The 26,580-nt window shown below is 51.0% G+C and overlaps 1 protein-coding gene and 1 long non-coding RNA gene across 10 annotated transcripts in view; one reads left to right on the top strand and one right to left on the bottom strand.

Moving 5' to 3' along the window:
• Positions 1–6,017: 6,017 nt before the first annotated feature.
• STC2 (stanniocalcin 2) lies at positions 6,018–19,779 on the bottom strand. The gene is made up of 4 exons (XM_045901020.3): positions 19,344–19,779; positions 17,100–17,242; positions 14,403–14,614; positions 6,018–9,531 (listed from the first exon to the last, which is right to left on the bottom strand). The coding sequence occupies exons 1-4, from the start codon at positions 19,492–19,494 to the stop codon at positions 9,129–9,131; spliced, it is 909 nt and encodes a 302-aa protein (XP_045756976.1). The 5' UTR covers positions 19,495–19,779; the 3' UTR covers positions 6,018–9,128.
• The window catches only part of LOC123861696 (uncharacterized), a 272,443-nt gene continuing 264,390 nt past the window's right edge, over positions 18,528–26,580 (top strand). For 6 of the 9 annotated variants that reach the window (XR_010413204.1, XR_010413198.1, XR_010413203.1 and 3 more), the window contains exon 1: positions 20,074–21,083. This is a non-coding gene — a long non-coding RNA (uncharacterized LOC123861696). Of the gene's footprint in view, positions 18,780–19,815; positions 19,946–20,073; positions 21,084–26,580 lie in introns of those variants that run through there. The other 3 variants (XR_010413202.1, XR_010413200.1, XR_010413201.1) reach the window with 2 other exon arrangements.

The raw sequence follows: 26,580 nt of genomic DNA, 5'->3' as shown, positions 1-26,580 counted from the left end.
GTTTTTATTCTTGAAGAGAAGCTGGAAATCTGGATTTTTATGCCTTGTACATGCTGGCAACTAATTTGGCTTAAAAAAAAAAAAATCAGCGTGTGAGTCCAACCAAATACATGTAGCGGCAATATTTGACCTGTGAGCCACGATTTTGTGAACCTCTACTGTGGGCCTTCTAGTTTGGAAAATTACTCTTATATTCATTCTCTTATTCATTTCTCACAACAACCCTGTGACGCCTCTTGCCCAAGGGCAAGAACAGAGTATAGTGCCCTGCTTAAAGGTGTTTTAAAAACGTGTTGGCCAGGAAGCCGCAGTGGGAGTGTATGGCTCAGGTCTCCCTGCTGTGCAGTGCAGCTAGCTCGGCCTCCACCTGCCTCTCCTTTGGGGCCCATCGCAGCGTCCAGGCTGTTCTCAGCAACGACTGACTGACTGACCGCAGCGGGTAGGGGACCGAACCGGCCATTCCTGCTCACCGCAGCCCTCCTCTCGCTGCACACCTTGCTCTGCGGCTGACACTTTCTCAAAACTTTACTGCAGTCCCGCGCAGCCCCCTTCCTCCTCCTCCCCATTTGCAGGTGTCAGGCCTGCGCTGTGGTCTGAGGCTCGGCCTGCCTGCTCCAGCTCCGGCCTGCTCTGCCTGATCCTTCCCAGCCTTTCCCCAACAAATCTCTTGCACGTTTAATGCCGTCTCTGCTTCCCCTAAATGACAATTCTTCTGAGGCCGCAGGCCCCGGAAACATATGTATGGAGGTTACTTCCATCTCTGCCTGTGGGCGTCTGTGTAGAAACCCAGAGGTTGGTAAAGGACTCCCAGGACATTCATGCCCAGCAGGGAAGGGCCTCGAGAGGGTAGCGGGCCCCATTGCTCTGCAGAGCTACAGCCGCTAGGAGGCCAGAGGGCCCCCCATCCCCAGGCCCCAGGCCCCCTTCCTGTGCGGACACTTGTTTGAATGTGTCAGAGGAATGGCTTCTCTTCCAGAAGATTCTGGGATGATGTAGGGTCCGGGGCGGGGGGTGGGGGGGACAGGAATTCTCTGCTGCTTTCCTATTTTCTGTCAGAGTGTAGGGGATATAATCAGGGTGTTTTCTCTTAAGGGGCAGGGGAGGCCTGGCTTCAGGACAGTTGGGGCAGTGGAGTTTGATCCGCCACCCCCTGCCTGGGGTCTTCCTCTGCATCCTGCTCCCTGCCAGGCTGGCCTCCCTGCTCTGCATCCTCCCAGGAAGACACCCGTGGATGGTTTCCCCAGTGACAGGAAGCCCTGGCTAAGAGGAGGCTGGGAGAGCCTTAAGACAGGTGGCAGGGTGGACAGACCCTGTGAGGGGTTGCAGTTCTTAGCCCACACTGAAATGAACTCTTCCTCCCAACCTCCCCTTTTCTGGAAATGTGAGTTTCCGCGGAGTTCCCTGCCCCGGAGGAGGCGGAACCCCATTGTGGACCCAGCACTTACTGGATGACCCAGGGGAAGGGAGACACAGAGCTGTGGCTTCTCTTTGTTCTTCCATCTCTTCTCATTACCACGCTTGTTCTTCACTGAATATTTCAAGATGAAGCTTTTGCAATCGGGGTCATCTGACCTTGGCTGTCGGAGGGGATGGAGTTGTGTCAGCCTCTGAGGAGGGTGCCTCCTTCCACCTCCCTCCTCGAGGTGCCCCTGATGGTTTTGTGGATGTAAGAGAGCAAGGGAGGAGTCCCAGGGCACTCCAGACCCCTGAGAGGTGCCCGAGCCCGAGCCCGAGGTCACCTTTCTACCCGACTCCTCTGTCACAGAACTCACTACATTGTCCGAATCAAAAGTGTGGAGAAGCTTCCGCCCTGCTGGGTGGCCTTCAGCATCTCTTTTGCAGAGGTGGGCACCAGCCCCTGGGGACCACAGACCTGGCAGGCCCCGAAGACTCTCTTCATTTTCGTGGTGTTATTCTTGGTTTAGAAACCCTAGTGAGCTCTCGAGCTTTTTGCAGATTCGTCCCACTTACTCTGAGAAGGCATTTGGACCCCATCCTGGGGCTCCATTTTGTTCCTTTGTGCCTTTCATCGTTTTGCTTTTTAAAAATACATTTCTCTTCATTTCAGCTGAGTCATTTTCCTCCTCCTCCTTCTCTTCTTCTTGACACTCCCGGGAGCCGGAAGGAGCCCTGTCCCAAATCCTTGGCTCCACCAGGCCAGATCTTTTCCAAATGTCAAACTCTCAGGAGCCTTGGCACGGAGCAGAGCGGAGTGGGCTCTGGCCCTGAATCTCTTCTCTCCCTCATCTCTGTCAGCCTCTGCTTTCCTTTCTCATTAAGGAGGTTTATGAACTGGCTTTTCTGTGGGTACCTTGCCTTGAGGTTTGCAGACGGAGCCTGGCAGGAAGGCCCTCTGCTCCCTAGCAGGTCCTGCTGCTGTCTGGCCGAGCCTGCCCCTTGGAGCTCCCCTTGGAACTCACGTCTAGCAGGAGGTGAGGCTTTGGGGAGCTGCTCAGCCGCCACTCTCGCGTCTAGAGAGGGACTGGGCCTTGCTCAGGGTCCCCAGCTGGTTGCTGGTTGGCCTCGGACCCTCATGCCTGGCTCAGGCAGGTTCCCGCCCTGCACAGCTGCCCTCTCCACTCCCGTCCCCAGTCCTGGCCATGAAAGGCTTCAGAGCTGCCTCGTAGAACCACCAGGACAGTGGGAAGGTTGGGTAGTTCATCTCATGTGTACTCTTGGCTGTAGCAGGGAGCCTTCCAAAATGCAGGAGAAATAATATCCATCGTTTACAGGACAGCTCATGGTCTTCAAAGCATTTCCTACGTATCGTGACTCTTGCCCAGCTCCAGATACTGTGCCTCACTGACCCCTGTGAGGGAAGCAGGGAGCTGGTCGTTTCCTTATTTTGTGGCTGAAGGAAGTTTAACTGATTTACCAAAAGCTCAGGGTCAGTCCTGATTTATTTTTTTTAGTTGTTATTACAAAAGAGAGAGTAAGAGAGATTTACCTAGTGCAAGACAAGGAAGATAAGTATTCCTGTCTATGTCTCCTGATTCCCAAATTGCAGGCTTCTCAGGCATTTTCAATTTTGATACGCACTCACCGATTCTATGACATGTGAATGCCCCTTGTAAGGGCAGAGGGTCATATTTACTTTAGAAGTGAGTTGAAATTTATCTGATGTGACAACTTGGCACCCTTTTAGATATTCATTCATTCATTCGTGCACTCTGTGTAATGGCTGGCTGCTGGGCAACCATGAAACTTCGTACAAGTGACATGATCTCTTCTCTCATGGCATTCAGATCTCGGGGTTGTTACGATACCAAGGGTGAAATCAAAATCCTAGTTTGGGGTTGAAGAATGGGCTGCAACATTCTCTAAGTTCTCTTAGGGAAGCCCATCAGTGTTCGTCACCCTGAGGCAGCCATGCTTTGAGAAGTCTTGCGGGATGAGGTGCCACATGGAAAGACAAGAGAGGGAGGCCAGGAGCCACTGAGTCACCATTCTGAAGGGGCCACCAGGGGAGGGGACCCTCCAGCCCTGGTTGCCCCAGCAGATGCCGTGCGGATAAGAAACCAACCACCTAACTGAATGCTTTCTAAATTTCTGACCCACAAAATGGTGAGCAAAAGAAAGTGATGGTTTTAATTTACTCAGTTTCGGAGGTAGCTTGTCAACATAGCAGTAAACCACTGGGGCAGAATTCTAGGGCCTGATCATCTATCCTGTGCAAAGCCGTCTTTAGCACCCTCAGTCCTTCGCTGACTCAGGAGGGCCAGCAAGCGGACGGTCCCCATCCTCATTAGCAGGCCACTTCTCATGTACGTGGGCACTCTCCTTAACTTGAAGAACCATAAAAAATCCTGGGAGCTGTCTAAGGAAAAATAGAACCAGCTGCTTTTCCTCTGCATCTTGTGAATGGTTGCCCTGCCTCTGAGCATTCCTCGGGGGTGCTTTTCTTGTCCCTCCCAGTTTTAGTTTGCCCGGCCGACCTGATGGTCCATGGCGGCCAGGGGGATGCACGCCCTCAGGAGCCATGGGGCTTGGATTCTGTTGAGCAAGCGTCAGGGTTCATCCTGGTGGGGCCCATTGCATGCATAAGCTTAGGTTGGCTTTGTGGTTTTTTTTTTTCCGTTCTCTTCGGGGAGTGACTTTTTGTGTGTGTGTTCTTTTTGGGGAGTGAGAAAAGCTGATCTGCTTATGCAAGCAGCAACGCATGACTCCTAGCCCAAGGCTTCTGTTGCTCTTCTCTTCTACGCCCACAAAAAATAATTTCACATGAAACCTGTTCTCTGGCCAAGGCTTGTCCCCTCCTCAGCAGGGGGCTTTCTCTTTTGTTGACTTTAGAACAAATTCAGATTTCTGTCTCCCGATTTTGGGGCACGCAGCTCCCTCTTCCTTTGGAAATTTTGCTTAAATACCAGCATACTTGGAAGCCCCTCTGCCTTCTTCCTCCCACAGTCTAATAATTCCTGCACTGATGGATTGGAGCCAGCCCAAGGGTTGGGGGGAGCCAGCTGCCATGTTTGAATGTGGTGTATTTCACCTACCTTTTCACACCCGGGGGGTTGGGGGAAGACACTGCGAGTAAGACTGAGCAGAGTGAGCCCTGGGGTGGGTTGGCGTGGCACCTCTAGAGCTCGCTGGCCTTGGGCGAGCTCCAGGCATATTGAGGTGCATATTAAGGCGTATTAAGATGCCTTAGAGCCTCAATTTCTCCATGTGCAAAATGGGGTTCAGAAATAATGCCTGTAAAGCACACGGCGGGGGCACATGATATTCACAAGGAACTGCAGGTGTCGTGAGGAGGGGGATGACGGTGGTGATGGCTTCAGGGGACCCTGGCTTCTCAGAGCTGGCGACTGGGTGGGCTTCGCAGAGAGAGCTCCGGCTGCCTATTCACAAAAGCCGGCTTCTCCCCAAAGCTTCCCTCAACCACACCTGAGAATCTTTAAAAAAATTACCTGCGTGCACAGGAACGTGATGAGACTCCGTGATTCTCCTGCTCTCCTTTATCGGAACCAAAATTTGAGCCTTTGCAGAGAGGAAAGGTGAGGGCAACAATTTTCCTTTCTGTTCTAAAGCAGAGCTCCTTGGAGGTGCTATAAATATAAGAGTATAATTATTCTTTCTCTAAGCCTCGTGTAAAATAGGAATAATACTGATTGGTTTAACTTAAGAATAAATCAAGCGTGGAGATTCTAAGGATGAAGTGGGGGAAAGCAGGTGGGCTTAGAGTCACAGATCTGGGTTTGGGTGGACTGTTCGCTAGCCGCATGGTTTGGTTTGGGGCCAGCTGCTTTACCTTTCCCTATCTCAGTTTCTTTGCCTATAAAATGGGGACTATACCCACGAATTGTAGGATGTAGTCAGGGTGAGAGGATGTATGTGAAATGCGTAGCAGGGTGCCTGGCACTCGGTGGGCACACCATGGGAAACCAGGGACTCCAGCTCTGTGTTGCTGTGGTGAGGAGGACCTGGGGAGGAGGCAGCGAGCTTCCTTGCTGGTGCCAGGCCACTGAGCTGTCATGCTGCTGGCATCTGCCACAAGCTCAGTCTGAAAGAAGGGGGGGCCAGGCCACAGGGGAGACTCACAGGTGAGACCAGAGGGAGCTGGGAGGACGGCCCTAATGGGGTGGGGGGCTGGCGCCTCCAGGCAGGCTGCATGGAGTTCACTTTGTTCTTCGTCTTGGTGACTCAGGCAGTGTTTTGGACAGAGTGCCTCTAATGGAGGAGAAACCAGGATGGTCATCTTCACCTGGTTTCCCGTCCTGTAAACTGAGCATCCAGAATTTTTTTTTTTTTAAAGATTTTATTTATTTATTCATGAGAGACAGAGAGAAACAGAGGGAGAAGCAGGCTCCCAAGGAGCGGGAAGCCCGATGCGGGACTCGATCCCAGCACCCTGGGATCATGACCTGAGCCAAAGGCAGACGCTTAACCATCTGAGCCACCCAGGCGCCCAGCATCCAGCATTTTAAACGGACTCAAAACTCACTTGCACACAGCCATTCCCCCCGTGCCCTGGCTATCCGAAGCGCTCTCAGACAATAACGCTACTCAAGGGCAAGCCATGTATTTAAAATCTTTATTAATGAATGGAGAAAAATAATGCCATGTGACAATGTTCAGGACCTGCTGCCTAAATCCATAACAGAAACAGACATTATGACTTAACAAGCTCACGTGGTGCCAATTCTGAGATCAGATGAGGTTGTTCTTCCTTAGGAAATGGGCTCTGGTAGCATTGTTTTTCCATGTTGTTCTAGCAAAGCCTTTTACTTGGTTCAAGTTTAAATTTCTCTCTCTTTGTGTGTGTGTGTGTGTGTGTGTGTGTGTGTGTTTGTCTAAGTATGACCACAGCTCTGAGCTGGTGTTTGCTATTTATTTGGTTTCAGGTGTCAGCATTTTGCTATACGAGGTTGGTCCTGTCCTTTCAGAATAACAGGGCTATTTATTGATACAAAGGAGAGGTGTTCAGATCATCTTGTTAAAATGCAAAGCTCAAAATAAACATCGTATCTTTATTTGGAAATCCACATCCTTCCTTAAAGGAAGGCTCATGAGTAAATTTGTATGAAGTATGAAGCCCAAGTTGAGTGTCTATTTTTAATGACTACTTTGCTTACATTTTAGATTGCCTCTGTCAACTCTTACAGGAATTTGGACTTTACTCCGTTTTGGGCCAAAGAACCTTCGCAATAAATACTATTGTATACTTCAAAACATTAAGAACCAGAATGAAATGCGATCTACCTGACTTTTGAGAAGCAACACGCTAGTGGTATGAAAAATATACAACAGAGATCAGTGAAGGGGTTCAAATGAACAAGGTAAGCAATTTTATGCCTTGGGGGAAAACACTGAGATAATAAATACAAATGACAAATATTTACAATAGAAGCAACAAATGGGACATCAGTAGGCGAACACATAAAACATTTACACTGAGGAAAATATAAAAGTGATGCCTTTCACACATCCAGCCCAGGAGCCGGCGAACAAATGAACAGCTGACCCAGCAACGCGGGAGAATGTTATTGCTTCAGCTTTTGAGTGATGTAAGTAAAACAGTAACATGCTGCAGTGGCCCATGGCATGAGACAGCCATGGTTTACGTTTGGTTCCCATGGCAGAGCCTGACACACCGGTCCTTCTCCCCCTGAGGGCAGAGCTGGATTAAGTGCACCATCTCTTCTGCTTTCTGCAGCTCTAGCTCTTTCTAGGTGTTTCTCCCAGCATTTTGTCCCCTTCCGCCCCCCCCCCCCAATGGTTTCTTTCTAACGTGGATTACGAATGATTGGGAAGCTGACCTTCCAGCACCATGTCCTGGCACTGATGAGATTGGGTTTGGGGTATATAAATACTAGCTGGATTTTGGGTAAGGGCATTCCCTGGGACAAATTATTTTAGAGTAGATAAATTTAGCTTCTTTATCTCTGGCCTCAGGTTGTTTTGAGGGAGAGCTATAAGCTGATACAAATGGAGGATGCTTACTTTTTTCCAGCTCACTAGAATGGGGGTCAGAAAACTCAGGCCCAAGAGCCAGATCCAGGGGGGCACCTATTAAATGCAGTTTTACTGGCGTGGAGCCAGGCCTGTTGGTGACCCATGTCTATATATTCCTGCTTTCCTGCCGCAGCGTACACAGTTGAGTACTTGTGACAGAACCCACATGACCCACCCAATGGAAAATGGTGTAATCTACTACCTGGACCTTTACAGAAAAAGTTTGCTGACCACTGCTCTGGAAGGAACTGGCCCAGAACACCTGTGTACTCCTTGTAATACTGGCCTCCTGTTTGAGTACTGGCTGCAAGGAAGGAGAAGCTTTAATGTGACAACCCGGCAGGCAAGAAAGAAAAGGCCTGTCTGTGGAACATTCTGACCAACCACAAGAACCCCACCGCTGACCCTTTGTTACAGTCCTCTCCCTCCTTGCCTTGGATTTTTAGTTCTGTCCCTCCTCTCTGCCTTTCTTTTGTCCACTCGGACTCCTTTCTTCGTTGCTACATTCCCAATCCGGATCTGGAAAATCCCGTCCCTCAGTGCTTCCTGGCGGTCTCCTCCATTTATGTAAAAGGTCAGCCTTCCCTGCTGGAAATCACAGCCATCTTCACTCTCTTCTCCGCCTTTCCATCCCATACACCAAGAAGCCCCGTTTCCGACTTGACCTCATTGCATCAGGTATGCAGCTTTATCGATCTTGGCTGAGGCTCAAGGTGGGGGTAACAAAATGCTAAGGAAAAATCTGTCAAATGTACTCCTCATGCGTGCATTTTCCTCCAGGGGTGTGGTTTGCCCTGAGTGGCTGCGAGCCCACACCGGGCAGGCAGACGCACAGCTTCATTGCTCTTTGATTCCTTTTAAAAGAGCACTCAAAAGAGAAAAAAAATCAGCCCCAAAAGATGGGCTGTATTTCTTTTTCCTTTGAGCTGGTTTTAATGACCCAGTTGCTTTGTTTGAAAGCCATTTATTTAGACGACAGGTATGTAGATGTAACTGGATAAATAAAAAAGTGAAATAGAGATTCGAAGCAGTGGTTAATATACAAACACACAGGGACCACTCCCTCGGACCTGGTCCCCCAGACAGAACAATGGCTCAGAAATTACACTTAGAACCCTTGCCCTCCCCGTCCCCAGCAGCTCCAAACCTCAAGGTCCCCATGCAAGAAACTGAACTTCTGTTTGGCACCAAGCGCCCACACAGCCCCCGTCTCCTCTCCACCCTTCTGACTCCCAGCATGGTTTTCACGTTCCCTCCTGCACCCGGATCCAGCCCGCCGCCCTCCGCTGAGACAGCACCGAGTGCCCGGTCCAGTCCCGCGGGCCTGCCGACCCCCGCCCTTCCCCGGCCCACCTCCCCCACAGCAGAGCAAACCGCAGGCCGCCGCCCAGTGGCTCCACGGATGGAAAGAAGACAAAGTTGCAAGGAGGCCGCGTGGCGCTCACTTCGGGATGTGCAAGTGTGGAACCCCCCCGGGGCACAGCCGAGACCCCGCTGCGGCCTAGGCCGCCTCTGCCTCACCTGTTCGGCCCGCTAGCACGCACCTCCATCAAGTCCGCAATCCCCACCAAATCCTGCGTGTGACATCCCCCCTCTTTAATGGCAAATGTTTTGGAATGTCCATAGAGAAGAAAATGGACGGCATGGAGGAAAGATTTCCCGGCCAGGCCTTTCTTTCACCTGCGGATATCGGAATACTCAGACTGTTCCTCCTCCCACTCGCTGCTTCCAGAAGTTCCCTGGCCCCCGTGGCCAGCTACTTGGCCCCGGGCATGGGCGTTTGGGTGGCTTTTGCTACCTCGCTCGCCCTTGGCACCTCGGCCCGTCTCCCGACTACTGGGCTCTGAGAGGTGGTGACCTGCCTCCCCGTGATGGGTCCTGGAGAGCTTGGCTCTGTCCGCCTGGAGCTGGCGCTCAGGGGGCACCGTGGGGGGCCTCTGGATGGTTGAGGTGCAGAAGCTCAAGATGGAGCACAGACTTCCCCAGTTCTGCTCACACTGCGCCTGGACGCTATGGGTGATGGCCTCCTTCACCTCCTCCCCGCAGGTCAGCAGCAGGTTCACCAGGTCCACGTATGGTCTAGAAATGGAGAGCAGAGAGAGAGAGAATGGAACCAGTCCCGAATGGGCCAGAGACAGAGGGCAGTGAGGATACCCGGCAAGCGACATACGGCCGAGGCCTGGCTTCGGTTTAGTTTTGGGAAAGAGCTTTCAAGAATTACTTCAAGCCTTTATCCATATCCTAAGGAGCGCTGGCCTCAGCCACTATTTACTAGATGGCCATTACCTCCGAGGCTCCATGCCGGGCATTGGAGAGAGGCTGGTGATCGAGCCTACCGCCAGGAAAGGGGCCAGTGACAGTTTGCAGGTGCGTACGATTAAAGGAAGAGCCTCTGGGGCAGGTGGATGAGAACGCCAGGTACGGCGGCCGTGTGAGTGTTGGAAAGGAGTGTAGGAGAGCCCTGGGCATGTTTCGGGTATGCCAGCTAGGAGGGTTTCGGTAGGAGGAGTAGTCAAGTGTCGTGGGGGCCAGTGGAATAAAAGGCAAGTGGTGAAGGATCAGAAATACCAAACTGAGGAATCTCTTTGGCAGGAGAGGAGGGGCTGTCAAAGACTTGGGGCGATGGGTCTCACATCGCCTCTTGCCACACGGCGTCAGTGGGGCTGACTGGCTTTGCACTTGGTGCCACTCTCTCAGGTAAGTCTTCTTCGAGAAACCACTTCCCCATGTCTGTGTTTGCCCCTGGTTTAGGCTCATGGTGAAGAAGGGTGTTTTTGGAGGGTACTGGACGCACTTCCCTCTGCACTCGAGGAGTCTGGAACAGGTGGATAAAGGTGGGAGGCAGACCACCACCCTGTGAGGTCACTTCCCATGGAGCTCTCCCCTTTCCTGGTACTAAAGACTGAAGAGGGGGAGTGGCCATCTAAGCAGCTCTATTCTTCCAGCCTGGGCTTGCCTAGAACTGGAGGTGAGGGCTGGCCGCAGGGGGCCTAGGTGTTGGGACGAGTGCCAGCAATCTGTGAAATAAACACACTTGGTTCTTGCTCAGGTCCCCCAGACGCCCTGGGTTGTTCTTTGGGAAAAGTGCTGGAGGAAGGATGACCACCTCATGCTGACCTGGGGGTGGGAGGTGTGTGCCTCGGGCGGGAACAGCGGGCCTGCTCTTTATGGGCCCATCTGGTAAGAGGCGTCCCCTGTAATGGGCTCTCATGGCCCACTCACTGAGCCCTTCTTACATCTCACTGACCTTCTAAAATCCCCAAGGAGGGTATAGAATGTTTCATGTGGCTAACCCGCATTCTTTAGCAGTCCTCGGCTAGCACATTTTCTGGATATATCTGACCATGAGCATTGCAGCTCTGGGACATCACCTTGGGCAGGGAAATCACTCTGGAACGTGAGATCATTTATAAGGAACAAGACTTTTTTTTCCTCTGTGAGCCTGGACCACCTGGGTGGCTGCCTGTTAGCCCACTTAATCTTTTCTTTGCAAGTTGGCAGTTGTTGCTAGGCAGAGAGCAGATTGTGTTTTAGGACTTGAGAAGTAGTTCACTGCCATTTTTATGAATTAGTCCTCAAGTTGTAGTTGAACTGTCCTCATGTCATAGATGTAAAAATGGAGATGGCTGGTGGTGGGGGGAGGGCGGGGGAGAGGGGAAAGTAGTCTTTGGAAGCTTCTGGGCTGGGAAGGCCTAGAGCTGGGCTGAGAGCAGAGAAGAGGAATGTTCTGGCTGATAGAGATCAAGCTGCCTTTTAAGGCCTACTTGATGCCTTTGGAGTCAGAGAGTCTGTGCATGGCTGATGGACAGGGTACTTAAACTCTCTAAGGCAGGCCCCTACCAGTGACAAGGACAGTGATAACACTCCTCTTCTCGGGCTGTGAGAGGGGGCCGTGGGGCAACACAGAAGAAATGCTGCACGCATATTTGTTTCCTTCTATCTTTTGACAACTAGCAACTGACTGCCTCAGGGAGCTCAAGGTCACGGAGTTTATCTGCTATGGGAGCATCAGGATTTTAGCGCCTGATTTGTACCTGCCCCCCTCTGGGACGACATGAGCAAATTGCGGGGGCTGAGAATCTGTCTTTTTGGGACTAGCCTGATGCTCTTCTTTGAGTTTCTTTCCGCAGAGTAAGGGGAGGGCTCTCTTGGGAAAGCACGGACTGCTTCCTGGCCTCCTTTGCCAGGGCAGTCTGCCTGCCAGATGAGCTCTCGGAACCCCAAGGCGGATCCGAGAAGGCTGGACTAGCCCACACTCTCTCCTGCCTTTGGCGCTCTCTCCCGAGGAGAAAGCTGTGAGCCATGGGGAGGGGTGTGTGTTAATCTAAGCCGTGTTTTGAGCTGGCATGGTGCCTTCTCAGGCTGCAAGCTCAGCCCGTGTCTAATGACAAAGCCCAGCTTTCTCAACTGGGTGTCAGCAAGGCTAAAGGATTTTTAAAAATACTTGGAGGGGGACGTGCCTGGAGGCTGCCAGCACCCAGTGACAGGGTGTGTGTAGCCAAGGCAGTTGATATGGAGAAAGTGGGGCGGGAAGGGGTGAGAGGAACAGAGGGAAGTGGAGAGCTTGGATGGAACCACTCTAACCAGACATGAGTGTTTTGCGGTGCCTAGGGATGGGGTAAGGAATGGGGGTGATGTGGATTCTGGATTGACTGTGATTTCCTCTTCTATAAAGGGAAAAGCAAATTCAGTTCTCATTTTCTTATCTGTGACCAATGCCACACATTCTTAAATGGTCTTCTTGATATTTGGGGACTGATAGGCTCCTTTGTGCCAGAATCAGTGAAGATAGTTAACAACACCATCAACTCAGCTCGAAGTTCCAGTTGATGCACTGCATAGTCATGGCTTCAGAAGGAAGGGGGTGGGGTTCTGGGGGAAGTTGGGGTTCGGTGAGACCCGCTGCCTGGAGTTGCTGGCTTAGTGAGAGGAAAGAGGACTTGTGTGCAGGCACAGTGAATGTTCTTAAAAGAGGCCCAGGGGTGAGTCACGTGCATTCCCAGAGTGGGCTGGGGCAGAGGGCTAGGTGTTCATTCTAAATGATGCGAGGAGCCCTCGGGAAGTAAAAATCTCATGGCCCCATGGGCCATGTTTCCATGGAGGAGGTACCAGAAAAGCCACAGTGCTTTACCCCTTCTTAAATTCCAGGGGGAGCAAAAAACCCTTCAAAACCTTCAGTTTTCCCAAAGAAGACTTTTCTCCAATATTGAAAAAGACAAAGTCTTCTTGCACTCCAGGAATGTCTTACTGACTTATGAACTCATGCCCATCACCCATTCTTAAGGCCAACAAACTATCTATAGTGGATGACAGCGGACCGAGGACAAAGGAGCTTCGGGAATGTCCCAGCCATGGGGCATTTGTGTCTTCTAGGGGCAGCTTGAAGGAAGGGACCTTTATAGCACTCTCCTTGTGTAATGGGGGTGTAATTGAGAAAAGGGAAGAACCCCTGCTACATCTGGGGGCCAGTGAGCCTTTAGCAGGTCTAGTAGGGTGAGAGCAGATCAGGAGCAGGGAGGTTTCATGTCTATTCCTGATAAGCAGCTTCAGTCATATCTATTGCCAGTTCCCAAGCGGCATAGTAGGGATCAAACTTCAGAGCCAGATCTTGAACCTCTTAGCTGCCCTTTTCTGCTCTGTTAGGTGGGGTTAGTGATCTCTACCTTGCAGCCCTGTTGGGATGAATCAGATCGTCCAGGTAAAGTCCCTGGCCCAGGGCCTGGCCCACTCACAAAATAATAGCTATTATCATTATTGTTATTGTTGTTGAAACTCTTGTTGCTCTGTTTCTTTACAAGTATTTGAAAGAGTGATAACTATTTTTTGGGGCATCAGTGTGACTAAGGAGAAGACATTACTTTGCTCTTGGCAAGAGCCGCCTGCAGAGATTCACGGTGAATCTTCAAATTCTAACACTGCACTGGGGCTGTTGCAAGATACCTAGACCTTCATAACCCGGTGGAAAGTGACGGGTGCTGGTGGTTGTCCTCTGTGATCTGGGCAGTGTGGGGTGGGGAGTAGCCTACTTAGTGGCATAGCTGGGGGAAGGCCATGGCACCAACTAAGGAGCAAGATTTCATAAAATTGGACTGACTGGGCCCAGGGAGTCGCTGTGTAAAGACCAATGGTGCCATCAAGCTGGCAGTGACTTGTATTGGTCCGCTTAGCTAGTGGCCGGCTTTCTGCCCTCAGCCTCTGCGGAAGGAACCATTGTGACCTACTGCCCATGCTTCATGTTAGGAGCAACTGTGTAAAACACGCTTTATCACTTTGCAAAGTTTAGGATCCTACAGGTGGGATTTTTTTTTTTTTTTTTTTTTTAAGGAATAAGATGCCTGGGGTTTACTACTGAATTGTAAGCCTTTGAATAAGCAAGTTCATATTTACCCACTTTGGCAAAAAGTGGGCTCCCGGGCCTGGCTTTGTCTCTCATTGTCTGTATGACCTTTACTTCAGTGAATCTCAGTTTTCTGATCTGTAAAATGGAGATGAGAATGGTACCTTGCTCACAGGGCCGCTGTGAGGACCAGGTGACAGATTCCCGTAAAGCACTGAGCACAAGGCGTCGCACTCGGTAAACGCTCAGCCACCGTGCTTAGCTCTCAGCTGTCTATTGGGGCACCTGCATGGCCACTTGGAATACTCAGAACTGTTGGGATCTGGGCTGAGGGGAAGGTAAAGCGTATTTCTGAATCCTACACATTTCACGCTTATACAATATTTTGTTTCTATTGCTTATGCTTTTGAAACCAATGGTGGACATTTCTTTCAGTTTTCCTGAAGGCCAGCAGGAAAGGGCCTCCCAGGGGAGTCAGTGCAGCTTGCTGAGGTAGAGAGCAACCTTTCCCATTTGACGGGAGTTCGGCCTCCGAAAACAAGCCCCTCAAACTCCTCCAACACCAGCCTGAGGAGTGGGCCCCTCCCTCCCAGGGCCCCTGTGAGGCACTCACTCGTGCAGCAGCAAGTCCTTGAAGTGAATCATCTCCGCCATTACCCGGGTGTTCTCCTGGGCGGCAGAACACAGATCGTGTTTGAGGTAGCATTCCCGTTGTAACTGGAACACCATTTCCTTAATGGCGGGGCACTTCCGGCTTATGCAGCCGAATCTGTGCCGCAGAGCGTGGGCCTTGCACTTCAAGGCATCTTTGATGAATGATTTGCCCTGAGAACAGAGGGGACAGAGAAAAGAGAGAGGGGGGCAAAACAGACAAGTCCTGGTCAGAAGCTCAGACATTCACACTCAATGGCCTTACACAGGACTTTTGTTTGAAAACTGAACCCCAAGGTCCTGCCTCAGACTGCCGTCCATGCAGGCGGCAGGCTGATGCTCCGTCAGGAGGTATGTCTAGAGTGACTGGATAACTCCGGCATTTGGCCAAAAAGGATGTTTCTTTGGGAGACTAACAAATCTGCCTCCTTCCTCCCCAGCTGCTCTACTAGTTTCCCTTGTTCTGGGGCTTCCGTGGCCCTCTGACCTCCAGGCAGCCCAGGGTTGGCTGTTTGGTGGCAACTTTTCTGGAACACAAGGGGAATGTGGCCATGCGTAAATCCTGAACTCCCAGCAAGAGTGTTTCCCAAGTAGAAGGTGCCTGCTGATCCAAGTCTCACACCACTGCTTTTTCCTCCGACCCCATGAGTGACATCAAGATTGGGTGCTATCTGTGCCTCAGGGCCTCCCACCGCCCCCAACCCATATACTTATGTCTCCTCCTATCCTTCAAGGAGGAGCATTCTTTTCCTTTTTGAAAACGATTCGACTCCTTTAAACTGTTAGGATTATTGCCTCTAAAAGGCCCGCCTGGCACACTGCCTGGCAGCATCTGGAGTCTGAACTGCCCAACTGACACCCCCTCCCCCACACCCCCTGCCTCTGAGTGGCTAAGGCAGCCAGGCATACATCTGGCCCACAGTTCTCTTTTCTGGCAAGCCCATTAGATTGTTCTTATCCTAGAAAGGAGACAGCTGTTGGGGGTGTGGAGGCAGGCTGGGGCGTGAGTTCCCTTATCAACCTCTCAGGGCAGAGAGGCATTGTGGGATACCTACCTAGGGATCCCCATTCCCCCATTACTATAGAAACAAGCTGTCATTGGAGAGGTCACCCCTCTGTTTTTAGACAGGCCTGGAAGTAACTGAGTGGAGACAGAAAACGGGTTTAGGTTGGAAGTGGGAAGCCAGCCAGCACATTTAATTCAGTTCTTCCTTTAGAAGCAACTGAAATGTCTACAGATAGTGTCTGGTTGCTGAAAAAACCCCTCCCCATGGCCCTTTTTGCTCTGGCTTTCCAGTGGGAGCCAAAGAGGATGGAGGGTAGGGTTGTGCCATTTATGAAGTAGTCACATGCTGGGAACCAGCTTGAAAGGGATGCTTCTCACTTGAGAACATACTCCTGTTGGTTGAGAGAAAAAGGAAGATTAATTTATTCGAGGGCTGTAGCAATCTGTTTTGGTATTCTTCCCTGACATCCTGTGGGATCGCCCTTAAATACACATCTTTCCTCCGGATTTCCTATTATGTTTCCTAATTCCAGTTAATCCAGAAGGGATGCTTTATTAGGGGAGCCTGAGGAGTTCAAACGTTCTACTCTTTCCTTCCCTGGTTTCTGTTGCCCCTCCCCTGCCACCCCACATCCTCTGCAGCGCAGGTTGCCAGCCCTGTTGCGTCCCTTTCTGGTTCCCAAGCATTGCTTTGTCAGGCTCTCTACAGGATGGCAGTAGATGGTGACGGGTGGCATTCATAAGTCACACCATAACTGTTGGCCTTCTCCAAACGTTGCCCCCACTCTTCAATGACATGGGAGAGGAAGTTGATGAGACAGAACAACAGGGGCTTTGTAGTGCATATATGAGCTGGGGAGAACATGAAGAAGGTGAGCCTGATGCCACTTGCCACCTGAAATGTATTTGGATTGTCAGCACTGGAACCATAGGGTGGCTTGTTGGGTTTGTGCCCTGCCCCAAGCAACAGCTAGGCTTTTTTCACCCTGCCGACTCTGGGATAGCTGGAGTGGGTCAGGCGTTGTTAGAGGACTCTGTAGAGCAGGACTCATTCAGCATTTTTGGGTTGGGAGAGGACGGTCTGCTACTTAGGAGGAATAAGTCGGTTATTCTGGAGGCCCTGAATTATCCGTGTTGCCTGCTCACATACCCATTGGAGATGATGAGTTTCTATGAAGTTTGTGTCTCATTTATTCTTCCCTAATAGGTGAAAACAGGTCTTGGAATGTATAATTGGAGTCCCTGTCCTCCTCCCATAAACCTACTGTCTCTAACGTGATGGGCCTTGCAGACTGAGTTCTGGGTGGCCAGACATAGTGTGTCCCTTTACAAGATGTTTATTATTTGTTATGCCTTTTGTGTTCTCTGCTAAGAATCCTTAGATGATTGTTCAACTCGCACTCCATCCCACTCTGCCTGTGTAGACACAGCTGAAGAGTGGAGAAGGATTTCACCACATGACAGTGCTGGAAAGCAGAACCCCATGAGTGGAGTGGGGAGAGACTGGCATCCTGCTGTGCACCAAGAATCTCTTGCAAATGCTAAAATACACCATAAAGATCAGCTAAGGAAACCTGTTCACAAGTCCTTCCAATGAACATTTCAGTCATGCAACGCCAACCTAGAACATTTTGTGCTCTATGTGGTTTTTACCTGGGCATCAAATTTTCCAGCGTTGTGCAGAAAAGTCATGCAAATCCCATGTAAGCCTCGAATCTCACAAGAGTTGTTCTCGAAACATTCAAACACACCACACCCCACATCGCCTGCGTTGACCAAACAGTGTTGGATTTCCGCTAAAATGAGAATTACATACAAATATATACAAAATTCTCAGCCATGCTGGGGAATGCAGAGGGGCCGGCTGAAATAAAAGTTAGTAATGACTAAGAGAAAACTGAAGAAGATAAAGTTAGAAATGACTATTTGAGGATCTAAAAAGCTAGGGCAAGAAAATGTCATCATTTAATCTACTTATGAAAATGTCAGTATTTGTAAATGCTGTATCTGTAAAAAAATAGCCAAACCTATGTTACAAAAATCACAATCAGAAGTTAGGTCTGAGCACTCCACTCTTCATCCTTCCCATCTTTTTCAAGTCTTTGTGGAAATACTTAGTTTGAAAGCAGAAACAATTTCAGCTTTCTAAACCCACAGACACAAGTAAGATTTTAAATGATTAGCTTGCTCTCTCTCCCTTCTGTACTTCATCAATGAAATACCCTTCTCTACTTGGAACTCAAAGCCGCTGCTACTAAATCACAGCCATTTCCTTCCTGACCCCCAAATGCGAGCGTCCAAAAAGCAGTTTCAATTCAGCTTTATGATTGAACACCGAAAAATCAAAACAAAATTCCTATTAAGGCAGCGCCTCCAAACCATCAGCATTAAAAATACCAGGCTAGGAGAGCTGCGGTTGCGAGCAGGCTCAGGAATCGAGTCAGATGGGGGCTAGCCTGCAGAAACGCAATCGTTGCACTTAGAGGGTCCTTTTAAACAGAAATCCGGTGTGAGATATCACTTAATCCCCTAGAAATTCCCGCGACCCCCGAGTTTGCTGCCCTCCTTCGCAGAATGTGGCCCTAATTCATCTCTCCAAAGGACAGACTGGGGGAGTTAACTGTCAGGCTGCCCCGTGCAGGAGACTCTCTTCCGTCCCTCCCCCCACCCACCCAATTCACTGATTTAAGCCAACCACAAAATTACATCAGAAAAGTATATTTTGGAAGAAGGGCGGGGTCCGAGTAGATAATCCGCATTCAGATTAAATCTACCGAGAGAATGAGGGGAGTGTATTTGTTGAGGTCACCAACTCCCGAGAATCACGTTCAATTCTCAGGGAAAGCACTGGAGAGGGGGGAGGGTGGGCGCGGGTCCTGGGCTGAGCCCCGCGCGGGCTGGGGGTGCGGGCGCTCGCGCGTGGAGGTGGGAGACTCCCGGATGATCCCACGCGCGGCCCCGGTGCGCCGGGCAGGAGCGCGCTGGGCGGCGATTCACTCGCTCCGGGCGTCCCTAATGGGCACTCGTGCATTCCTGCTCGTGCGGTGAGCGCACGCACGCCGCCGCTGGGTTTCAGGCCCCCAAATAAAGGCGGCGGCGGCGGCGGCGACGGGGAGGGGGGGCGCCGAGCGAAGGTGCTCCAGGCAGATTGTCTTTCTCTCCCAGGAGCTGGGAAAACGGCCAGCCCCGTGCCCTGCACGCCTGGCTCTGCTCGGCAGCCTGCCGGTGAGCGGAGAGCCGGTGGAGCAGCAGCCGCGCGCGGTTCGGGTCTTGTCACCATTTCTGCGCCTGCTGACCTGCCCTGGAGAGGGAGAAGGCGGCAGCACCTCAGAGGTACGCTTTGCGCCACCTCCCCCGGCCCCTCCCCGGAAAGCAATGCCCCGGAGGGGGAAGTTCACAATGCGATCGGTCTCGCCTACAAAGTTCTTGGATGTCGGGCATCTTTTGAGGAGGGGAAAGTGGTCCTGTCGCGGCCGGCCGGCTGGGAAGAGAAGTTCTCCGGGCACAGGGCGCAGGCCGGCTCCGGGGACCCTCCTTGCCTCCCGCAGGCCGGCCGGGATGGAGCGGGGAGCTTTGTACCGCACCGGGGACTCCGGGGCCGGCACTGGCCGTGTCAGGCGCTGCCTCTTTTACCCTCGACCCCGGGGAGGACAGCAACAAGTCCTGCTCCAGCCATTTCATCACCCTGCCAGCACGTGCGGAATCCCAGCGCGCGGAGCCTGGCGCGGACCGCTCTCGCCTCGCCTCGCGCTTTCCTTCGCACGTCCCGCGCCACCCCAAGAGTTTGCGCGGCCCCTAGGTGGGCTCTCAGTTCCGGGCAAAGCGCCCGCGGCGCGCTGCGTGGGTGCACGGTGTTGTCTCCCGGTAGCTCCCCGCCGCGGGGGCGCTCGCACTTACCTGTGTTCTGCAGGGACAGGCGGCCTTTCTGTTGGGAGCCCCTCTCTTGGGGACCCTCCGGCGGGTTGGTGGCGTCGGTTCCTCGCGCCGGGTCGAAGGTGGCCAATACCAAAGCCAGGGTCACGAACTGGCCCAGCCGCTCGGCACACATGGTTCTTGGTGTAAACCTCCCGCCCGGAGACCTGGATTCTTTGTGCTCCCCTCCTCCTCTTCCTCCTCCTTGGCCGCTTCCCCTCCTCCTCCCACTCTTCCTCCTTGCTCGCCTTTTCCCTCCTCCCGGCGGCCGCAGCTCGGATAGAGGTTACCCAGCGCCCTCCCGTAGCTCTCTGGAGAGCATGTGACCAGGCCGTTAGCAGCGCCGCGAGTGCCCGGCAATGGCAGGGATGGTGCCTCAAATATCCCTGGAAGCTCTGGTGTCACTTGAATGAAGGAGTCGAGCAGGTGTTGTCCCAGCGGCTGGACCAATCCGAGACCCCGGCCCGTTTGACAACACGGTTGGGAGGCGGGGCCTGCGCCCAACTACTACAGGAGGAAGCGGAGCTCGGCTGGGAGCGCCCGACAAAGTTGCCGACCTGGCGGCGGCCACGCGTTTGCGTGCGTGTGTGAGTGTGAGCGTGGCCGGAGATGCGTGCGCGTGTGCGGGTGATCGAGGGCAATGGCTGAACGCACTTTAAAAAAACAAAAGCGAATTCCAGCTCCGATTGTAGCTAAAGAAAGGCGGGAGGAGACGGTTTGCGCTCGGACAGTGTCGCCCCCCCCCGCCCCCCCCCCCCGGGCCCCTGGCTCGCATCACACCCGCATCGTGCTGGGAAAGTTTCTTCTTTCTGCCGTTTGGAATTCAGTGAGCTCTCCAGCCCCGAGCCTTGACAGATTGGAGTTTCCTGGCCACAGTGACGCTGGGGGCAAACTGAGCACATATGGGAATTCCTGGCTTTGTGACGCTTTACATTAAGAAAAAACCCTCTCAAACTAAGATAGGAGAAGCACTAGATAGGACTTGGCCTGAGCAACTGCCCCATCTTCTCTCTTTCTTTTTGCCCCGATTCGGTCGGCCGTGCAACATTTAATGTGCCAGTTCCTCGCCCCTCCCCCAATCCAGACGGATTCCGGGCTGGGTTTCAGGGATCCAGGTGACCGACTGGACTTGGATCATTTCCAGGCGGGTGGCAGGGAGGCCCAGGCCGCCCTGAGTCAGCCCGCCGCGGAGCATCGCTTGCCCCGGAGGTCGGAGCTTGAAAGGCAACTTTACGCGTCTCCAAACACACTCTTCCATTTCCCCAAAGCGCTACTCGCCGCTCCGCTTCGGGTTCTCTTTAGTCTCCAGTCATCGATGGAAATGGGTAAAAAGCAAAAAAATAAAACTCTCAAACCAAACCCGGGGAAATTCTCTCCATCTCTTCCGTCTTGTTGGAGCTTCCTCCCAAGCACGGCCCGGGCTGGATCGCCCCGGCTGCTTTCTCCCCCGGCCCGCGAAAGCAGGGAGAAAGTTGGGCGCCGCTCTGAGCGCCTCTTCCCCCGCTGTGTGTGTACGTGTGCACGCTCACGTCTCCCCGGCGCCGGGGCCGGGGACAGGAACTGCTCTGGGCACCGTCAGTCCGACGGCGCAGCTCTGGGGGCTCGCGCGGCTGGGGGAGGGCGGGGACGCGAGCGCCGCGGCCGAGCGCCCCGCCGCAAGCACGCACCCGGCTCGGCCCGCCCTCGCCCCTCCCCCGCCGTCCCCACCCTCCTCTGGGAGAACAGGTGAGCTTGGGTACCAGCTCCCACCCCCACCCCCGCCCGGCTGCCCGCCCGCGCCCTCTGCGGTAATGCGCCGGGGAGGTTTCATCACCCGCTGCCCGCGGCGACGCGGCCCCGGGTCTCCGCGGCGGGACGCACTGCTGTGCCTCGTTGGGGCCGCCATGTGACACGGTTGGGGGAGGGGGTGCGGAGACGCTGGGGCCAGGTCGTCCTCGGGCCGCCGCCGTTGGGCCTCCGGAGCGTCCCTCCCAGGGTCCTGGTTGCACTCGGGCGTAGGGGCGGCGGAGGCGGGAGGCCGGGGTGGCCGCCGCTGGCCACAGCTGTCCTGCGCGTCGAGCGGCCCTGAGTCGAGAGTCGGAGAGGAGGGGGTGGGGAGGGCGCCTTCGGAGTGGGCAGTCCACCATCCCCGCCCGACTTTCAGAGCCCCAGTAAATGGTCACTTTGAAGGTTTGAGTCTGCAGCCGTGACAAGAAACCGAGCGCTCATGCCCAGGATTCCAATAGCAATTACTTTTTGCAGCCTCAGACCTTTTGTGGAGGGAGGTAGGGTACAAGTACATTAAAATGGGTGGTTCGCATTTCCCACCCTGCTTTTGTTTGCATAGTTAACTTAAGCTTCCTTTATTACTTTATGAAAAACACTCTTCCGTAGATCCTTAAAAGACAAAACACTAACAAACAAACAGCAGCATTCTGGCCTCTCACGAGCTCCATAAGCCCCTGAATTTCCAGAGTCCGCTTTCTTTCCATAAAGCCTATTTTGTAGGTGAGAACATGAGCAATATTGGCATTAAAAAGGGTGCCTGGTCACTTGGCTCTTTGAGCAACAGAAATAGAAGAGGTCCAGGGGGCAGGAGCAAGCCCACCTTTGCTGGATGCAGACACTGTGAGTGTACTTGGCAGAAGGCTCCGAGGACATCTGGAACAGCAGGTAGGCAGGTGTAGGCTCCCAGGCTCCCACTTCCCCACTGCCTTTGGTTAGGCAGTACCTGGTGCCATGAGGCCCTGGGGCTGCCCTCAGGGGACCTGCATTATTCAAATCTTCATCTTGAGGGTATGTGCTCCAGGCTCACAAGGGACATTCCTGTCTCCGACCCGAACCAACTGCCTCTTTAGAAGGAAGAGAAAAGTAGTAGCTAGATTTTGAGGCATTGTAAGCACAGGTATTCATTCTTCAAGGTTTCATCTCCAGGCCACTTGGCTGGGGCCAAACATCCAGAGAAGAATGCCCACCCCATTCAGTCCCATCATGGCTGAGAAAATTCTGCGGAACTAGTAGGCAGTTCGTTTCCTGGGACAGCTACCCCAGGCCCTGGGCCCGGGGTGGGAGCTGGGAGGGGAGAGCGACAGGTGACTTTGTTCTAACTGTCCTCTTCATTCTTCTGGCTCTAGAACTTTAGCCTCGTTTGGCAGATTGTGGCTGATGAGAGTGGGGGTGGGGAAGGGACAGTAATGATTTTATTATTATAAAGCTAACATGAATTGAGAACAGACACAGCGCCACACACCCAGTTTGTGGCTTTGGTGTCTCTCTAGACCTGAGTCCACCCTAGATGGGAACTGGGACTTGAGAGGAGCAAGGACAGACCAGTTGGTGTTGTCCCAATGTTCAGCAGGGAGTCTGGCTTGATGGACCCTCCTTCTCAATTTAAGATCCAACCAGTGGCAGGAATGATGAGGCAGGACTGCCTGGGCTTCTGTGGTTGATGCTCAGGACCCACGTTTTCCTCTTTGATTCACCAATTAAATTCAGCTAAACACTTAGTGAGTAGTTTTTTTGGGGGGGGCAGATATTTGGGTTAGACTTTGAGAGGTAGGAGAGGATACTGACAAGTAGAGGTAAGGAAAAAAGAGAGGGCACTCACTCCTCTGGGGGAGGACCAGCAGGAGTAAATGAATGGAAGAGATACTGTGGGATTTGTATCAGGAATAGGGGTTTCTCAGTTTGGTGTTAAAGTGAGAGATAACTGGCGAGGGTATCTGGGGCCCTGTTGTCAAGGCCTTTGGGACAAATCTGTGCTCACCATAGAAGATCTTGTTCTCTCATTGTGATGGTATTTAAGGATGAGACTCCAGCACGCTCTTAGACTAGATTCACCTTTGGAATCAGGAAACGTGGGAGGCCCAGTGCTGATGTGAAGGAGGAGGTGGAAGAGAGGTATGGGAAGTAGTTTGAATCCTGCTGTGGGTTGCGACGCCCTGTAGGACAGAGGTGTTCTTGCTCAGGTACGAGCAGGTGGGGCGGTGGAGGATGGGAACAGCCCTTAGGTGAGGAGGCAGGGATCTGTAGGTTGGTACAGGCTGTCTAGTTCAGGCTTACTGTGAGTTCCAGAGCCTGAGTGGAAAACGTGGCTTCCACGTGGAGAGCTCCTCCTACTGCACACCCCGCCCCCTTGGGGCTGCCTGTCTGGGCTGTTGGCACCACCTTATGGTCAGAGAGGGAACTGTCTGACCACATAGTGGACTCTTCCTGACTCAAGGGCCTGGGGCACTAATATTGGGTCTCCTGCCCTCTTTTCAATTTCTTTGGCAAATCAGTTCAGGCAATCTCCTCATAACAACTGCTTTAGTTGCCTCCTCAAGGAAATCTCTTTTAAACTTTTTGCTTTTCTTCCCCCATCCTTTGCTATCCTGCTGTGTGAGCCCCAAAATCTACCCTCATCCTGGCTTTCCCCCCGTCATGCCTATATGAAGGAAAACGTGGGCAGACAAAATAGCAAACTGCTTCTATCAGCCTCCAAAATTCTTGAAAGCAGAAGTCTGCCCCTAGAAAGTCTCCATCTTTCCCCTTGTCTTCTTTCATTGAAGTGGTTGTTACATTAAATAAACTTCAGGATAAAGGAGGATATGTCTTCAATATTTGGGTTTGTTTGTTAGTACTACAACAAAATTGCTTTCTACTAATTTTTACCGGAGAAGTACAGGGCTTCAACACTGTTATGAATTAAGGCTTTTGTGGGTCTGGTTTGGAAACCTCACCATCATTTATAATGTAATTTATTGAAGGAAAATAAATCCTGAGTGCCCAAAACAACTCCCAAAGATTTAGAACACATCACTTTTGTGAATTGGACATTTCCTCTGTGTCATAGATTAATAGTCGCAGTGTATTCATGGATTGACTGGAAACACAAAAGATAAAAAAGAGTTTTTAAAAAACCCCAAGAGAATAGGAACATTGTCTCCCTCACCATAAATTCATTTACTGGAAAGAATATAAAGCAGTACACATCGGGTGTCTGATTGTGGCCTGAGTTTTGTTGGTGCCTTGCTTTGAAGCCTGAACAGTATTCTGGAAGTCCTCTCTGTTTTCCTTGGGTCATCGTTTTTGCTTCCTCATTGTGTGCCAAGATGAACTCCAAGAGAAAATGTCCCAGGCGAGGGGCTGCTTAGTGTCCGTGGGGGGCGCTGGTAACTGTGCAGGTCTCGTGGCTGGGGTTCAACGCTGGTCTGAGAACTGATGGATTTCAAGTAGGTGAGGAAAGAGTCTTTTTGTGGGGTAGCTTCCCAGTGGGCCACATTTTGAAAGTCTTTGTGAAACAACCAAATCTATAAATATGATTTAACTATCAGTGTACAATCAGGGTCCGTTGGACCTAGTTTTGGTTTCTGAGTTTGTTTGTTTTTTTTTTTCCTTAGCAGTTCTGTTTGTAAAGGTTGATGTTTTGTGACTTTTGTTCTTTTTAAAGAAATCTTCCAAAGATCAAAGAAAACATTTACTTTTTAACAAAAACAGAATAAGACTCATTCTTTCTTGAATTTACCATATGGGACCATTGGAACCATTTATAAACCTAAGGTACTTCATGGGATCTTAGTGATCTTATTTTTCTTATATCTTGAAACATTTTCCATTTTATTTTTATTTTATTTTTTAAAAGATTTTATTTATTTGTCAGAGAGAGACAGAGAGAGCACAAGCAGGAGGAGTGGCAGACAGAGGGAGAAGCAGGCTTCCCGCTGAGCAAGGAGCCCGATGCGGGACTCGATCCCAGGACCCTGGGATCATGACCTGAGCCAAAAGCAGCCACTTAACTGACCGAGCCACCCAGGCGCCCCCAACATTTTCCATTTTATTATCCTAGGAATTATTTCATCATTACCCATCAATTACTGCTAATTATTTTATGCTAAAAACACTAAAATAATAAGAAAACAGAAGAGTGGTAGAATCACCACCTAGAAGGATGATACAACAGTGAAATAAATCATCACTACTGCATCACCTTTCCACTTTCTTGTTACATTCCTTAGCCTATTACATCATCTGTCAAGAAGGTATAGAAGATGGAAGACACCATCTTTGTTTCTTTCATTGCATCCAGTTGAGAATCCAGAATTTTTCATTTCCTAAACAAAATGGTAAAGAGAAGAAAATTGACAAAGGAAAATGTTTTATCACAGTTAGACACATCAGAAAGGAGAGCAGGGCTGTTGACTCTAATAATGCTAGTAAAATTGCTTATGTAAGCAAAATCTCAGACTGTGAGTCTTACAAGATAATAATCTGGATGAATTTTTCTCAGACTCCTGAATTGATGAATAAACAATATCTTTCTGACAAAGAGAAACTATGATATTCTTATCCAGTTAGTCATTCATCAGGAATGATTTCATCACCCAATATTTTGCAACAAGAACCTGGACCATCCTGTTTTGCTAAAAGAATGGGAGTCGATATTCTTTTACCTCTTGTGTTTGGTTACCAGAATGTCCCTGATACGGTTTGCAGGGAACAAATGATGAAGTCAGATGTGTTTACAAGGCAATCAAAAGGAGATAAATGATATAGAAATGGAAAAAAATTATTGGACTAGTTCTTGCTGGTATTTATACACATAAAAATCCTTTGCAAGTTTGGAGAAAAGAAGATCCATCTCTTTAAAAAACTTATGAATCATCAGAGGTTTGAAAAGTAACTGGTTTTGTCATGCAAGTGCAAGAAGAACCAGAAATAATGATAAGCTAGAACTTACTGGAGATTTACTTGAGATCTGGAATCAGTATTGAGAAGATGGATCTGTCCCAGGTTCCTGCATGACAGGTGATGAACAGTTAGTTGCAAACAGAGGACATTGCACATTTTGAGTTTATATATCTTCAAAGTCAGGAAAAAGGGAATGAAAATTTGCTATATTAAAACCATTAAATTTTGTAATAAAGTTTTATTAAAAAATTTTTTTTTGAGAGAGAGAGAGGGGGGTGCCATGCGCATGTGCACGGGGTGGGGAGGGGGCAGAGGGAGAATCCCAAGCAGGCTCCACGCCCAGCACAGAGCCTGATAAGGGCTTCGATCTCACAACCCTGAGATCATGACCTGGACCCAAATCAAGAGTTGGACACTTAACCAACGAACCACCCAGACACCCTAAATTTTGTAATAAAGTTTTAAACACTATCCCTTTATTATTACCTCCATAAATTACCCATAAAAATAAAAAGGCTGTATTGGACCCTGATGGTAAGTGATGCTGACAATTTTTTCCTGGTGTACTGGGGGT

Source organism: Mirounga angustirostris, unplaced genomic scaffold (assembly GCF_029215605.1).
Source record: "Mirounga angustirostris isolate CCGP_5_RB_7025 unplaced genomic scaffold, mMirAng1.0.hap1 SCAF_7, whole genome shotgun sequence".
NCBI lineage: Eukaryota > Metazoa > Chordata > Mammalia > Carnivora > Phocidae > Mirounga > Mirounga angustirostris.
The sequence above is the reverse complement of the archived record's forward strand: the minus strand, read 5'-3'. Positions and strand labels throughout refer to the sequence as shown.

Bases quoted from the DNA above. Each gene is read 5' to 3' on its own strand.
- STC2 (XM_045901020.3), bottom strand. From the start codon at position 19,494: ATGTGTGCCGAGCGGCTGGGCCAGTTCGTGACCCTGGCTTTGGTATTG. The intron at 17,243-19,343 runs GTAAGTGCGAGC...TTCTCATTTTAG, and splicing joins CCTGTCCCTGCAGAACACAG to CGGAAATCCAACACTGTTTG. The intron at 9,532-14,402 runs GTGAGTGCCTCA...CTCCATTTCTAG, and splicing joins AAGGACTTGCTGCTGCACGA to ACCATACGTGGACCTGGTGA.